Source organism: Ixodes scapularis, unplaced genomic scaffold, assembly GCF_016920785.2.
Source record: "Ixodes scapularis isolate PalLabHiFi unplaced genomic scaffold, ASM1692078v2 PGA_scaffold9__187_contigs__length_104089568, whole genome shotgun sequence".
Taxonomy (NCBI): Eukaryota; Metazoa; Arthropoda; class Arachnida; order Ixodida; family Ixodidae; genus Ixodes; species Ixodes scapularis.
The window spans coordinates 17142579-17157188 of NW_024609884.1; the positions used below are offsets into that span (position 1 = coordinate 17142579).

General features: G+C 42.0%; 1 protein-coding gene and 1 long non-coding RNA gene across 3 annotated transcripts in view; both read left to right on the forward strand.

Annotated features, from left to right (window-relative positions):
• The window catches only part of LOC8024862 (FH1/FH2 domain-containing protein 3), a 182322-nt gene that overhangs the window by 146294 nt on the left and 21418 nt on the right, over positions 1–14610 (forward strand). For both annotated transcript variants that reach the window (XM_042287298.1, XM_042287299.1), the window contains 6 exons: positions 3265–3370; positions 4627–4721; positions 6341–6352; positions 8007–8118; positions 14046–14140; positions 14252–14395. In XM_042287298.1, the coding sequence (XP_042143232.1) occupies positions 3265–3370; positions 4627–4721; positions 6341–6352; positions 8007–8118; positions 14046–14140; positions 14252–14395 (564 nt within the window). The remainder of the gene's footprint in view (positions 1–3264; positions 3371–4626; positions 4722–6340; positions 6353–8006; positions 8119–14045; positions 14141–14251; positions 14396–14610) is intronic.
• On the forward strand, positions 773–2004 carry LOC121833751. The gene is made up of 2 exons (XR_006076814.1): positions 773–977; positions 1912–2004. It is a non-coding gene; the product is annotated as an uncharacterized LOC121833751 (long non-coding RNA).

Consider the following 14610-nt stretch of genomic DNA (forward strand, 5'->3'; position numbering starts at 1 on the left):
TTTGCACAAAACAAATGAACGCAAACATCCCGCCCAGTTAAAAATAACCATTGACTCCAATTAGGATATTCAATTGGAACCAACTGGAGTCAATGGAATTCAATTGGTTCTGGGTCATCCAACTGGTCATTCTAATTAGTTTCAATGTTTCCAATTGGTTACACCAACTAGGAACAACAAAATTCAACTGGCACTGGGCCACTTAATTGGTCACTCTAATTGGATTCAATGTTTCCAACTGGTTACCCCAATTAGGACCAACTAAATTCAATTGGCACTCAGCCACCTAATTGGTCACTCTAATTGGATTCAATGTTTCCAACTGGTAAAATTCAGTTGGCACTGGGCCACCTAATTGGTCACTCAATTGGATTCAGTGTTTCCAACTGGTTATCCCAATTAGGATCAATAAAATTCATTTGGCACTGGGTCACCTAATTGGTCACTCTGATTGGATTCAATGTTTCCAACTTTATGTTTTCAATGTTTCCAATTGAATTTTATTGATCTCCGATTGGGAACAATAAAATTCAATTGGCACTGGGACAGAACTTGCCATTATCTCTTTGCTCACCACAAAGTTTCCAAAGATCGCAATTATTAATTTTTTTTTTTTCAGTATTGCATTGCAAAAAATTTTTTCAACATCGCATTTGAAAGAGGAAAAAAATTCGTACGCTATTTAATAAAAAAAAAACGAAAAAAAAAAAAAATCTCTTTCTAGAATTAGTCGGAATTGCCGGCAGCGTCGGTGTACACTGGGCGGCAAAGATGGCGCCTCGAGGACGGAGGAAGCATGAAGCACATGGCACCGATGGCGTGTACGGCATTCGTAGCATGGTTATGGCAATGATTCAAGAAAGTTCTATTGTGTTTTACTGCTGCAGAGTGCTCAATGGTGCGGTGATAATTACTTCATTTGACCTGCCAGCTTGTTAGAGCGCGAATGAGTGGCAACAAACGTTTATGGGAGCAAGGTAAGAAATTTTCTTTGTCCTTGCTGCACTGCAGTTTTGGGATTTCGGATTGTTAGATCTGCTGAGACACTCGTTGTTTGATCTTCAGTGAACGATGCGAGCGTGAATATATAGCTTTAGAGAAGAAAATTTTCCGGGCAGCTATCAGTTCGGAAGTTGTTGGGTATCCGCGAGGAAAGTTAAGTGCATTTTAAGCATCTCAAAACTGAACTATGAATTGCTGAAAACACTGACTGGGCACAGTTTCAAAAATTGAAGCTTTGGGATTCAAAATTAAGCAATTTCGGGGGAATGTTCGATAAGTGGGGTGGGGGGGTCGGTTGGTCGGTGATGTCGGGTCATTACTTCTGGAAGTTGATGACTTGTAATAAAATAACAGTAGGTGCCGAAAATTTTGCATCTCATCCGGCGGACTATTTGCAGCTATGTTTCAAAATTTACTCTGTCTCACTCAGGGTAAGTTCAAAAACCTACCCGCGTCTTGCGTTGCCTCTGATCCATTCGAGTAAGATTTGGAACACAGCCTGCAATGCATGATTTCTTTTCGAGATATGAAAGACACTTATTTTTTCACCCCTGCACACTTTAAGCATATTTCAGGTGCACTGGCCAGCTTTACAGAGATGCCTTTGAATTGGCTGTTTCTTCTCCTTATAGCAGAGATTATGTCTCACAGGCTCATAGGAAACTTAGTAGTTTTAGACCATCCCAGATGCAAATTTAGCCCAGTCTCGGCAAAAGCTTCATCTCCTAATTTTGACCAGAGTGTTTCAGTCACCCAGGGATGTTTGCCTTTTAATGCAAGGCCTGCAGGTTTATACCACTGCAACTAATTTCTTTGCAGCGAAAAAAAAAGTTTAGTATGTTTCTAAGCTTGATTTAAACATTTATAATCCCATAATGTCATTTAATGCATATTTATCCTTTATTTTAGGGAAGCTGCAGCTGCTATCCTGGAAGAAAACGACGATGCCTAGAAGCAAGAAATCATTTCTAATAAGTTAAATAAAGACTGTGTGATTATCTACCTTTAGATCTAGTTGCAACTTTTTCTAGTTTGGGATATCCAAACACTGATGGTTGTCCCAATTCGTATTTGTCAATATGATTTGAACAGTTGGACCAATTGCTTTTTTCCTATTGGGAGTCCGAAAACAGAAATAGGTTTTTTCCAATTGGTTGCATCCTATTGACAATGCCGAACTGGTTCGAATTGGTGATGTTCAATTAGATTTCGACAATTGAAACCAATCGACTTTTTCTAACTAGGAGTCCGAAATCACAGATAGGATTCCCCATTGGTTCTAATTGTCGATACCTAATTAGAACCAATTGACTTTTTCTAACTAAGAGTCCGAAATCACAGATAGGATTCCCCATTGGTTCTAATTGTCGACAACTAATTGGAACCAATTGACTTTTTCTAACTAGGAGTCCGAAATCACAGATAGGATTCCCCATTGGTTCTAATTGTCAATAACTAATTGGACCCAATGGTTATTTTTAACTGGGCGATTAGCATTGCCTATGCATGACCCGAGTGACAAGGCTCAGCGTTCACGCCAGTACCTTTTTTTCGCAACACTACTCCGACTACTCCCGTACCGGGAAACAATGTGCATCTGCGTAGCGCACGCCGGGGATGGGCACTCGGCACGCGTAACAAATGAGAATGTCGACCAGCGCGTGTTCCCAGCGCCTTCGAAAGGCTCCGACATCCTGCAGGATTATATATAAACATGTCATTGGCCCCATACAGTGTTTACAATCGCGTCGAGACACCTCAGCTGTTTGAAGTCCTCCAAGCGCGCTCCGCCCCTTCTTTGCTGCTACTGCGTTTATGAAAGTGGCATCGATCAAATCCGGCGCTCTACAACTCCAAGCCGTTCTCGGTCGCCCGCAGATTCCAGGACGTTACATCAGAAATAGTGCGCTATTCGGGGCTTCGCGACTTCGATGGTTATTTTTTTTTTTTTTTTACTATATTTTTCGTTTTAGTTCGTTGTTGAGCCAGGTCGGTGAACTGCTTGACACGCACCACCACTCTTAGCAGCTGTGCGCGGTGCCCAGAAGCCCCCTTTGTTTTAATTTTGAAGGCGCGTAATGCCACGCTGTCCGCGGCTTATTCGTGAAAGAGCGGCGTCGACATGTGTCCTGGTGCCACGTTTGGGCCGGGGAGCCCGGGAGGTCACTACGTACTCGTCCGACACTTCACCGCGTGTCAGGAAAGACGGTCTTGTTGGGGGCCCAAACGAGACGGCTTCGTTCTTGTACCACGTTTCCCCAGGATGACAAGGACCTCGTGCACGAGTTCGTGCAGAACGACGGTCTCGCCTGCCTCATCAAGGTGGGCTCGGAGTCGGACCAGAACTACCAGAACTACATCCTCCGAGGTGAGAGGCTCAAATTTCCGCGCGAGCACGCATTGCGCTGCACAGCGGCGCGCTCCGCAGCTTTTCCATCGTCAGCTGCGCGGAGACAGAGGCGAGCTTTGGACACGGTTATATGCATGCAGTGACGAACGTTAAATGTTATGGATAGCGCTTCAAGCACCGCGCCCGTTGCTCACAAAGCCTCGACAACTCTAGGACAAAACTGCAGCTCACCTCGTGTTGCGAGTAGTACACATTGCCGGTGCATTGCCATCTTCATCTCTTCATTCCGTCCTTGCCGAACCGTGATCCAGAAAATAAGATTGACATTTAGGCCCGTGACAGGAGACCAAAATGACGGCATCGGGGAAAGGTCTCAAAGGACGGGCAAGGAGATTTCTGGAACCGCCCCTTGATCTAAAGTCCTTGATCCCGTCGTATCGTTTCCGGTCTCGGGGCTAGTCATGTTTAGAGTTACGAAGTGCCGTTTCATTCGATTGAGCGACCACCTGGACTTACGAAATGGTAGTCTCTCTCATCAGGGTTGACCTTCCTGGCAATAGTCTGCATAGACGAAAATACATCACGCTTTGACGGCTTTATGTTTAGACAACATTTCGGTGCTCTCCCCAAAACTTCTTTCGATTTGGACGAAATAACCTCATTGCACGACAAACGAATTATGAGGCTCACAACCACCATTATTATGAAACGAAGACTTTCCGCTTTCCTCATTTCTAGAGTCATACTCGATACTGTCCAAAACATGTCGCACTTTTTTTTTTTTTTTTGTATCAATGGGGTTTGATTTAAGCTCCGTTAAAGATTGCAGAAACATCCTTATTTGGACACTCCCTACTCTGAACACGACAAAACTCGGCGGATGTTTGTGTGCTTAGTTTTTCTTCAGCGCTGTTCGTAATACACCTACAGTCGTGGACGCAATATAAACTAAAATGCACGAACAAGCTCGCACCACCTTAGTCTTCATCTACGGTACTTACGTATCACATAAACATGTTCGCGGCTTCTGTTTTCTTGAGTAAGCAGTGCACTTAAAACGGTTGAGCGAGGTGTAACTTAACGGCCGTGAGTTGGATATATCCCAGAGGCGGAAGGACTCCTGATAATAATAATAATAATAAAATTGAGAGTGGTTGTCGATGGCGTTTTCCCGATCGCCAGGGCGTTCGAAATCGATGAGTGCCAGCATTGTTCGTTCGAGAAACAATAGACTCTTTGGGGTCGTTTTGCTTGGCTCCTTCCTACGCGCGCAGCTCTGGGACAGGTGATGCTCTACGTGGACGGCATGAACGGCGTGGTAGAGCACAACGAGACCATCCAGTGGCTCTACTCGCTCATCGCCTCCAAGGTGAGTACTTCCTCATTCTGCTGAGCGTGCAAAAACCCGCATGACTTGCGCTGCGCCCATCCGAAGTGCCTGCATGGCCGTCAGGACTGTTCCACGTGCGCTCTTTTCCGGAGGGTGGACCTGCGTCGAAACGGCTAACGCACGCCTCACAATCGACGTCATTCGAAGTAACGAAGGAAGGAAGCAAAGCGGTCGAAACAGCCTGTTTATTTTCCTTTTTCTCCAACCTCCCTTGTAATTTATATTTAAAAAAAAAGGGGGGGGGGGGGGGGGGGGTGGGTGGGTGAAGAACAACCGATAACAGTATGCTCCAATACCTCACTCACTGGTCATAGTAGTTATTATTCCCCGCGAGAAAGAGATAGCATCTTCGAAGAGCAAACAAAAATGCCAAACAACGTGTTTTTTTTTTTTTTTTTTTAGATGTAGCGACGTAGTTAGCATTTCCGGACTCGCAGTCCTCGGACAGATTTAGATGGGGATAAACCCCAAAGCCTCTTGCACCGTGGTACAACCGTCGTAGAGCCGTAATGCGGCGGGCGGTAGCAAAGAAGAGATCCGTTACAGGAACGATTAACGGGTAAAGAAGAGCAAAAATGGCGCAACATTAGCGGTCATCGGTTCACTCGTTTGCCGAGCCAGTCTGCACGGATCCAGCGGAGGAGGTTTGGCCCGAATCCGCTGACCTTGCGTGACGTCGCCAGCTTTTTCGTATCGGGGTCCTTCTGTCTGGCCTTCGGTGACCCCGGCTTTTAAACGCCGAACATGCTGTTTCAACGCGGTTTCGTCAGCAGTGCTGTGCAACGCGCCCGGGCATCGAAGGCCGACGCGTGCAGTCGAGTGCTCGAGTGCGCGGTCGCCGCTCGAGTACATGCATCCGGCTTCCTCCCACCGACAAAATCGAGCCTATACTCGGTCGTGGCGACAGCCAGGTTTCACCATTATGGCGGCAGGTTAAGGGGACCAAACACCGGGCGATTCGACATGCCCCTTTGCGCTCGTCTTTTTCATTGCGTCGTTGTCGCCTGGTTGGTTTAGTCGGGTCTTCGAACCCGTTCTGAGCCACCGCGAGGGGCAGTTATCGCGCCGTCTCTCTCTCTCTTTTGTCATTTTCTGTCGGTCGTTCTTCTTGCGGCGTTCCAGTTGGACGAGTGATGATCGTGTTTGAGCTTCTCGGAACCTAAACTTCCAGTTCGTTGAGTTAACTTAATTCGTTTCAATTTTGCGAGGCAATGACTTGCAAGGTTTCTGTTGTGTGTCCTTGAGCCCCTTCCTCTCCTTTTTTTTTCTCTCTCCCCCTCTCGCTTTTTAAACAGAAGGTGAACAAAGAACGATGACATTGCAGTCACACTTTTTGCGGCACGTTTAAAAACGGAAAATGAGAAAAAAGATTAGCCAATATTTGGCTGACAGCTGGGTGCATCCCTCTCTCCCTTTTCCGGGAAGAGCCGCCGCTTGCCTTGCGCGCCAGTTTTGCCTAAGCTCTAATAATACATTGGAAAAAAGCGTGACTCGCACGTGCTTCATTGACGCGGCTTGCATGCGCTGTTTGATTTGTGAACGCATCATTAACGAACCCTCTTTTTTTTTTTTCCTCTCTCTCTTTCTAACGCTTTCAGTACTATAGATGGGTGAGTGTCCCTTTATTATACTACTATTTGTCTTGTCCCCTGTACCATCTGCATTGTGTTGCCTGAGTCTGGAGGCTGGGCACTTGTCTCCGCGCCACGTGACGCAACGGCGGAAAAACACTCGCTCACAAGCCTCTTGGGCACGCCTAATGTGTATATATATATATATATATATATATATATATATATATTTAAAAGAAACACTATTATACCAAGTTTTACCTTACGATTGACCGCACCAGACTCTGCAAACCATCCCTGCCAATTCAGCGCTGTGAACGTACCACGTGACTGCGTGTTGCTACACTCCAACCGAAGGTCACGTGACACACGTCATTTGATTGGCTCCAATGGCTGGTAGCGCCCTTTGCAGTCCATCGTAAGAACACGCACACACTCGGGTATGCCCGAAAACAATTTCCAGTAGATAAAAAAAATGAGGATTTTATTTGGATGTGTTGTGTGGAGTTTTCCCCCCAGTTGCTGAAACGAGCGCGTGACTTCCGTGTGCGCGTGATTGTCAGATGCAGCTTGAACGCTAATAACCCTGGAGGTGCTGCATATAGTGTTGTTTTTAAAAAGGGTCGTAGTACTGTGCCCCGGACTATCCGGTAGTTACACTGTAGCTAACCCCCAACTGGCAGACTTCAATTTACTGTGACATGAGAACTTGCTTGGCTCCTCTTTTATGGTGCTGTTATAATATTGGCTGTGGACTTGTTTGCTCTTGCTTTTTAACATGAACCGTATGAGCAGTCGTGAAAACTCGGCAGGACAGATACATGTGAATTAGAATCCGCTGCACTATGTTTCTTGCGTCGGAATGTCCGGAAGATTGATTTGGAGGGGGGAGGGAGGGAAGATTTTTTTCCCTCTGAAATGTTTTCAAGAAATTTCTGAAATATCAGTAAACCTCCCCTTCTCCCTCTTTCTCACACTATTAATTATATAAGTACACGTTTGATGAAGAACACAGCTTATGAGCATTGCTTTGGAGCACAACTACATGAGCATCACATTTAAAATCCCCAGGTCTGGCCTCCGAGGTATTGAAGCAAATGTGCTGATCGTGATGTGCTCAAATATCCCCTTCCTTCAACTGCACAGTTGTGCAGCTTTTGCTGTTCCTAACTTGCTAAGAAGTTAAATATTCCTGGATTAGTGCACAATAGTGAGGCCTGGAACACATGTGCGAAATACCAATTGAAAACTGCACGAAATTTGGAACACTAAAAAAAAGATTCTACACCATTTTCTTAAAAAAAAAGAAGAAAACAACAACAAAAAAAAAAGTTGGGTTTTATTGTACAGAAATTTCAAATATATGCTTCTAAGAAAACTGTATTTGTGATTTATGTTTTTCGAATATGGAGCGGAATGATTTTTCCATGTTTAGAAGTTTGTGATTTTCGGTTGGTTTTTCGCACACGTGTTTCAGCCTTTTAAGTTGTGTCACAGCCCAGAATAGTACATAAATGTTTGCTAATCTTTACAGCTTATTGCACTTGGTTATCTGCTGGTCAGTGTAGTCCGTATACTTGGGCTAGGTTAAGCTAGGTTACCAGAAGGATGTGCAGGAAATATAATCATATTGAGCATTACCTTTGTCAAAGTGTATAACATTCCTTGTTTTATGTGCGTACGTGTTCCTTAGTACCGCCTGGTGGTGAAGACGGCTCTGAAGTTGCTCCTGGTCTTCGTTGAGTACACAGAAAACAACAGTGCCCTGCTCATGAGTGCCGTCAACGTGGTGGACTTTGAACGAGGTCTTGAACTTTTGGTTTCTAGTCACAAATTCCTTCTTTCATTGAAAGTAGTAATGGAAGGTTGTCGTGCCAATAGTAGAATTTTTGATGATATGCTTTAAATTTTGTTTGCTTCGAGCCTAATGGTAATATTTGAATATTTTTTGAAAACTTGATATGTCTTAGAGTCTTAGACATGGAAATATTTACTGTATTTACTGTACTTACAAAAGCTCACATAGAATTTATTTGTGCCTGCATAAATTTTGAAATGAGCATGCTTCGCTTGATTGGAAAGAGTGAATTTCCTTCCCAGTTTCACTTGGAACAAATATTGAACAACCTGTCTTTATTTTCATTTGGATAAAGGGAACGGTCGGGTTACATTCGGACTTGGTTTGATTCTAGTGCATAGGAATTGACGAATAGTTGCAGTGCAGCCTACACACAATTCATTCATGGGACATATTTATTTATTTAGCAATATTGCGGCTCTTGACTGACAGCCATAGTGGTACAGTGTAAAAAAAAAAGTGAAAAAAAAGGAACAAAAAAAAATTGCAACGAAAAAGGCAGTATGAGAAATTAAATCACATATTAATGCTCTCGCATATTCATTTGCTGTTTGGCTGTGTTTTTCTATTTGTCTCTCTTGTTCTGCATTCTTCTTCTAGTAATACTGGTCCACTTCGGCACCCAACCATAAAAATACAGGTATTTTTACGGTTGGGTGCCATGTAGTGATTTCCCTACACACCCCTAGGGGGCACCCCCCTTGTTTTCCTGAAGGCACCCCCTTAATTCGCAATGACTTTTTTATTCGCAATGCCCCCCTAACCCCCACTTCCCCCCCTCCCTAAAAATTTAGACACCCCCTGTAATTTCAATTCTCGGGAAAACCCCTGGTGCCATGTACCTGTAAAACTACAGGTATACATGTATCTGAATTTGGGGAGACATATAATGGGCTATTATAATGCACAAAACAAATTGCAATCAATAGAATTCTAATTCTGCCTAGTTTTTGGCACTTTTCAATGCGGTTGTCAACTGCTGCAAGTCTAGCTCATCATTTTTCTCCAGGAGCCATAAAATAATAATTAAAAGAAAAACAACAAAAAACATGTATATATATATATATATATATATACACACACACACACATACACACACACACACATATATGGGTGATTTCATCAAATCGTGCAAGATAAAAAAAAAGTTTTTAATTTTTAATTTTCTGAAAAAAATATATGTTATGGCGTCGTCTCTAGAAACACAGTTGCCACAAACCGCAAGTTCATCGGATTTTTTGTTCTCGACTTATGAAGTTTCAAAGACTCCGTTGTGAAAAGCAGTGTTTTTCAAATCCGTCATGGGTCGTATGTTTCCCCCAATCTCCTGCTGTGGATTTTCATTCTGCATTATAGTAACTTTTTTTAACCACTCTGTGAGTACAGTTAAAAGGCTCCAATGCCTAAAATAATTTTAGGCATTTTTTTTTCTTCTAAAACTGTTAAATATGTTGATGATAATTGTTGATGAACTTTGACAAGTAAATGCTTATGATCCACTTGGTTTACATCAACATTTTTTATGTTGATGGAGAGCCTAAAACACATTATTTTCATATATTATAAAATCACTTAGCTGTGTAAAATTCCCTTTGCGGTATGTTGACGTTAATGTTATGTAAAAACCAAAAGTACCAACTTTAAAGTCAATTTTCTAAAAAAACATTTTTAGTTTTTTAAAATTTATTGTTAAAATTTATTGCTCTAAAGAAGTTTTTTTTTTCACATAAAATTAATTTTTTGAGATGCGTGTCCCAACCAGATTGTTTAAAAAAAAAAACATTTTTTTTTCTTTTCGAGGTTTCTTAACAGACCAGCAGGCGTCGTAAAATTTTAATGTGTTGAAATCGACAGACGTCGTATTGATTCGATTTAAAAAACACTGAATGGGGAAGAGCATTTGTTCGTAGTCGAGAAACTTATTAGGAAGGGGGCCCAAACTTCAGGTTTGGGGGGTTTTGAGCTTTGAAGTTTATGATCATGGAAGTGCGGGTTCCGTTTGACCCCTTTCCCCTTTTCTTTCGGCTTTTTTGAAATCCCATTAGGGTTTCTCTTTTGATACTGATAGATTGTGACTAATATGGTGAATATATTTAATTTGTTTTTACTGTGAGGATTTTTCGAGTGTGAAAGGATTCCTCTTCACCGTATTCAGAAAGTTTTGAGGAGCTCCTATATATGACCTATTCCAAATTACTTTTACAAACAAGGTACCTTCTGCAAAACAAAAATTGTTTTTTTTTCCACATTCTAAATTTTTATTTTACGTTAAACATTCAAAGAATTTGGTTGGCTATGAATACTGTTTTTTAATCGTCCAACTTCGGAATTGCACACTGGATCAGTTTTATGTTTCCTCGATTAAAGGCACACTGACAGGGTATTTGTGCCTGCCAAGGTTTTTATTTGTACATGACATAAGAGCCCAACTACACAGAACACATTTTGCAGCTCGAAATTTGTTTTCTTTCCGCCCTAAAACTGCCGATCAAGAACTGGCCGGTTCGGGTTGCACTCACTCTCTTCTCTGTGGTCACGTGCCGTTTTCTATGCTTTAGACACAGCCACCAAAGATGATCAGTCGTGGGTCGTTGATGGCACACACTCAATACGAGAAATAGACAAAAATATGATACGCATTTTTTGTGGCTTCTAAAAAACTGAAAATACATTAAATAAAAAAAAAAAATGTTGCACAGCTTTGTGATTTTTGTTATCTTTCTCCTCTACATTCTTTCTTCCTCCCCAGTCCAGTTTCGGTTTCGAGCAGTTGCGTTTTTTACTTTATTAAAAATATACGGGACACTAGAAAAATATTGATTGGGCAGTCTTCTGACACCATAATACATCGCATGGCAAAAAATGGAAATAATTTTTTGGGGGGTATTAGTGTCCCTTTAAATGCTTACTTCGTCCTTGATTTTTCGTGCGCGTCAAATAATACTTTTATATTGTTGGCAGCCTAGGAACGTAAAAATGTATGTGAAAACATGCTACCTTAAGTAAAACCAACAAATATTAGGGATACACGACATGCCGCGCCCTGTGCCTACTCTTTTCCAGTTTCTACGAACGGCAGAAAAGAGGCAAGGTGCGCCTGAGCTATGGTGCCTTCCCGTGAGCACAGGAAGGCAGCCTAGCCCGGGCGCTTATTGGGGACACCTCACGGAGTAAATCTCAATTCTGGGCCCTGATTGTCCTCTATGAATGTCCTGCTCTTTCGGAAGCAGCAGATGGCCATGACCTTTTGCGCTCATTGTGCGAGATAAGACTGCCCGTGACAGAAAACCGAGCAGCGAACCCTGTGTCACGAGGAGTGAAATGGCACGAATGTGGCGTTGACGTGGCGTACGGTGACAACCGTCCAGGAGAATGAGGATAACACGATATCGGGGGTCAAGAACAGTTCTGCCGGCACAAACAATGCCGCATGCGCGCTTAAACCGGTGGCGCAGGACAAGAATCCCGCAGACGCACACACGAAGATGGGCCGGTTCCGATAGGGATGTGAGCAAATCTTGGATCCAGCCATCCGTGCATGCATGAAACACTGCCCAAGCCCAAGCTTCAAGCGCCCCTCCTCTCCCTACCGCATGTAAATCAAGGAAACGTGTGACATATAAGGCCAATGGCTGCGAAACACTACCCTAGTGCTTGATTTCAGTCTTATGGTGACTTTATATGTCTTAGTAATGCGACAGATAATAGCTAGTCATGCTAGTTTACACTGAGTGTTTTTATAAATCAAAACAATACAATGCCTGTGCCTCTTCAACAGTGAAAATCTACTAGGCCTGCTGATTTGATTAGATATGCTGCTCGTGGTTTCCTGCTTTTACCAACATAAAAATAATTATTCAATACTCCCAGATAGCATTTGTTTGATTTCAAGACACAGACAAAAATGCAACAAAACTTCTTTCACAATTCAAAGACACACACAGGTTGGTATGTCTGACTTGGGTCTTACCAAACGGACATATTTTTTTACGATATCGAGGCTTATATAAACGTACAAAGAAAATAACACTTTCTTTACTTGGTTTTCTAGTAGAAGACTAACGAATACAAATTCTAGCAAAAAAGAAATAAATAAAAAACAAGTTTTTTTTGAGAAAGCCGACCTCAAAGGTGATACTTTTGGGTTTTTGCATAATATTAACGTCAACATACTGCAAAGGTAACTTTACACAGCTAAGTTATTTTATAATATATATAAAGAGCATGTTTTGGGATCACCATCGACCTAAAAAAAATGTTGATGTAACCCAAGTGGATCACAAGTATCTAAAAGTCAAAGTTCATCAACATTTAACCGAAGGGTCATTTTTGACATTTTTAGGGAAAATAAGCAAAATGCCTAAAAATATTTCATGGCATTAGAGGCTTTTAACTGTACTCACAGTGGTTAAAAAAAGTTAATACAATGTAGACTGAAAACCCACGACAGATGTAAAAAATACCGCTTTCCTCTGCGGCCTTTTTTAAGCTTCATAAGTCGAGAACGAAAAATCCGACGAACTAGCGGTTTGTGGCAATTCTGTTTTTAGAGATGACGCCATAACCTATATTTTTTTCAGCGAAATTAAAAATTCATCCTTTTTTGCCTGCACGATTTGAGATGAAATCACCCATATATATGCACCGGGCTTTTCAGCGAAAGCTTTCAAAAATCCCTAAAAATAGGGTAGTTGAGAAAAAGAAACTCTTTCCGGGAACAAACTACCAGCAACAACGAATGTCATGGATTGCATAAAAAAAAGATTAAGAAAAACTAATTAGCTAAATAAATAACTAAGATTTACTAATACACTTTTTAGTAAACATAAACATGATTTTAATTAGAAACTTGTTAAGCATCATCAAAAAGCCCTAAATCAACTAATTTTAGAATGATATAAGGCAAGGGCAGCATTTTATGGCATTCCAAAGGAAAAGAAAAAGCTCAATTATATTTGGACACATTTCTAGGTTTCGGTTTCTTATCGGAGCACATCTTTCTGCCCGTTGTCCTGCTCCCCGGTGGCCGAGACGCGCAGCACACATGCGTCATACTTCCCTCCATCTTACGAGGAAGGCGAGGCGGTAGCTTTGCACCTCGGTCACCGGGGAGCAGGAACGTGGGTGCAAGGATGTGCTCTGATAAGAAACCAAAACCTAGAAATGCGTCCCAATTGAGTGTTTTTTCGGAATGCCATAAAAATGCTGCCCTTGCCTTATTTATATCTTCCTAAAATTAGTTGATTTAGTGGTTTTCAATGCTGCTTCGCATATTTTTCATTGTAACCATATATTTCCTTTCACTCATTAAAAAGTTAAATAGTGAACTTTAGTTCATTATTTCAATAATTAATATGATTTTTGCAATTCATGACGTCCGCCATGGCTGGCAGTTTGTTCCCGGAAAGAGTTAATTATTTTCTTAACCACCCCATTTTTAGGGATATTTGAAAGCCTTTGCTGAAACACCCGGTATATATACCAATTCTGTATATTCAAACATGTCCTTAAACATTGAGTGCTTTCAGCAACTTTGTAAATGAATCATGCCTTTTATGCGCAACCCCTTAAAAGAAAGGCGTGAAAAAGACGCAGCAGAACAAGATCCACTTGAGTTGTCCGTTTCGTCCAGTGGACTTCTAAATAAAAACAACATGTTAGAGGAGATGTGTTGAGTTCAGCTGTATAATTTTTAATTACTATTCAGCTGTACTTAGCTGCATAAATATCAGCTATATATTTGTACAGTTATGCTCAACTGTGTAATTTTTTCAACATCCTTGCTTGTGTTTATTAATGTTCGCCTAGCACCTTTTATGACAGCCTGAAGCTAGCGTTTCATTCCTCAAGTTTCAAGACCCTGTATGAACGCAGGTGCAAGACCATGGGCAAACATCATGATGCTGTTGAACGAAAGAGATTCTGCTGACATGGAACTGTTGGTGTACTCGATGACTCTTATAAACAAGGTAAGACTAGAAAATAGAGCTCCAATTTCAAGAGTGGCGATATGCATTGGAGCACCAGACTAGCATGGCATTAAACTAGAAACTGAGAGGGCTGGTGACTGTGTGTTGCAGACGCTGAACGGCATTCCGGACCAGGACACATACTACGACATTGTTGACTCGCTTGAGGAGCAGGGAATGGAACGACTCATCCAGTACTACATGTCCAAGCAGGGAACTGATCTTGATCTGCTTCAACAGTTCAGGATCTATGAGGTAGCATTACCTTTTCTTCTGAACACTTTTACAGACACGTGCCTTTAGAGAAAATATAATAAGGGTGCAGGCAAGCTGGTGAATATTAACCATGTTGAATTAACCTGGGACTGGGGTAGAGAAGAAACATCAAAACATAGAAGAGACAGAAAATAGACAGGACGACAACCTGAGACTGGGGTAGAGAAGAAACATCAAAATGTGGAAGAGACAGA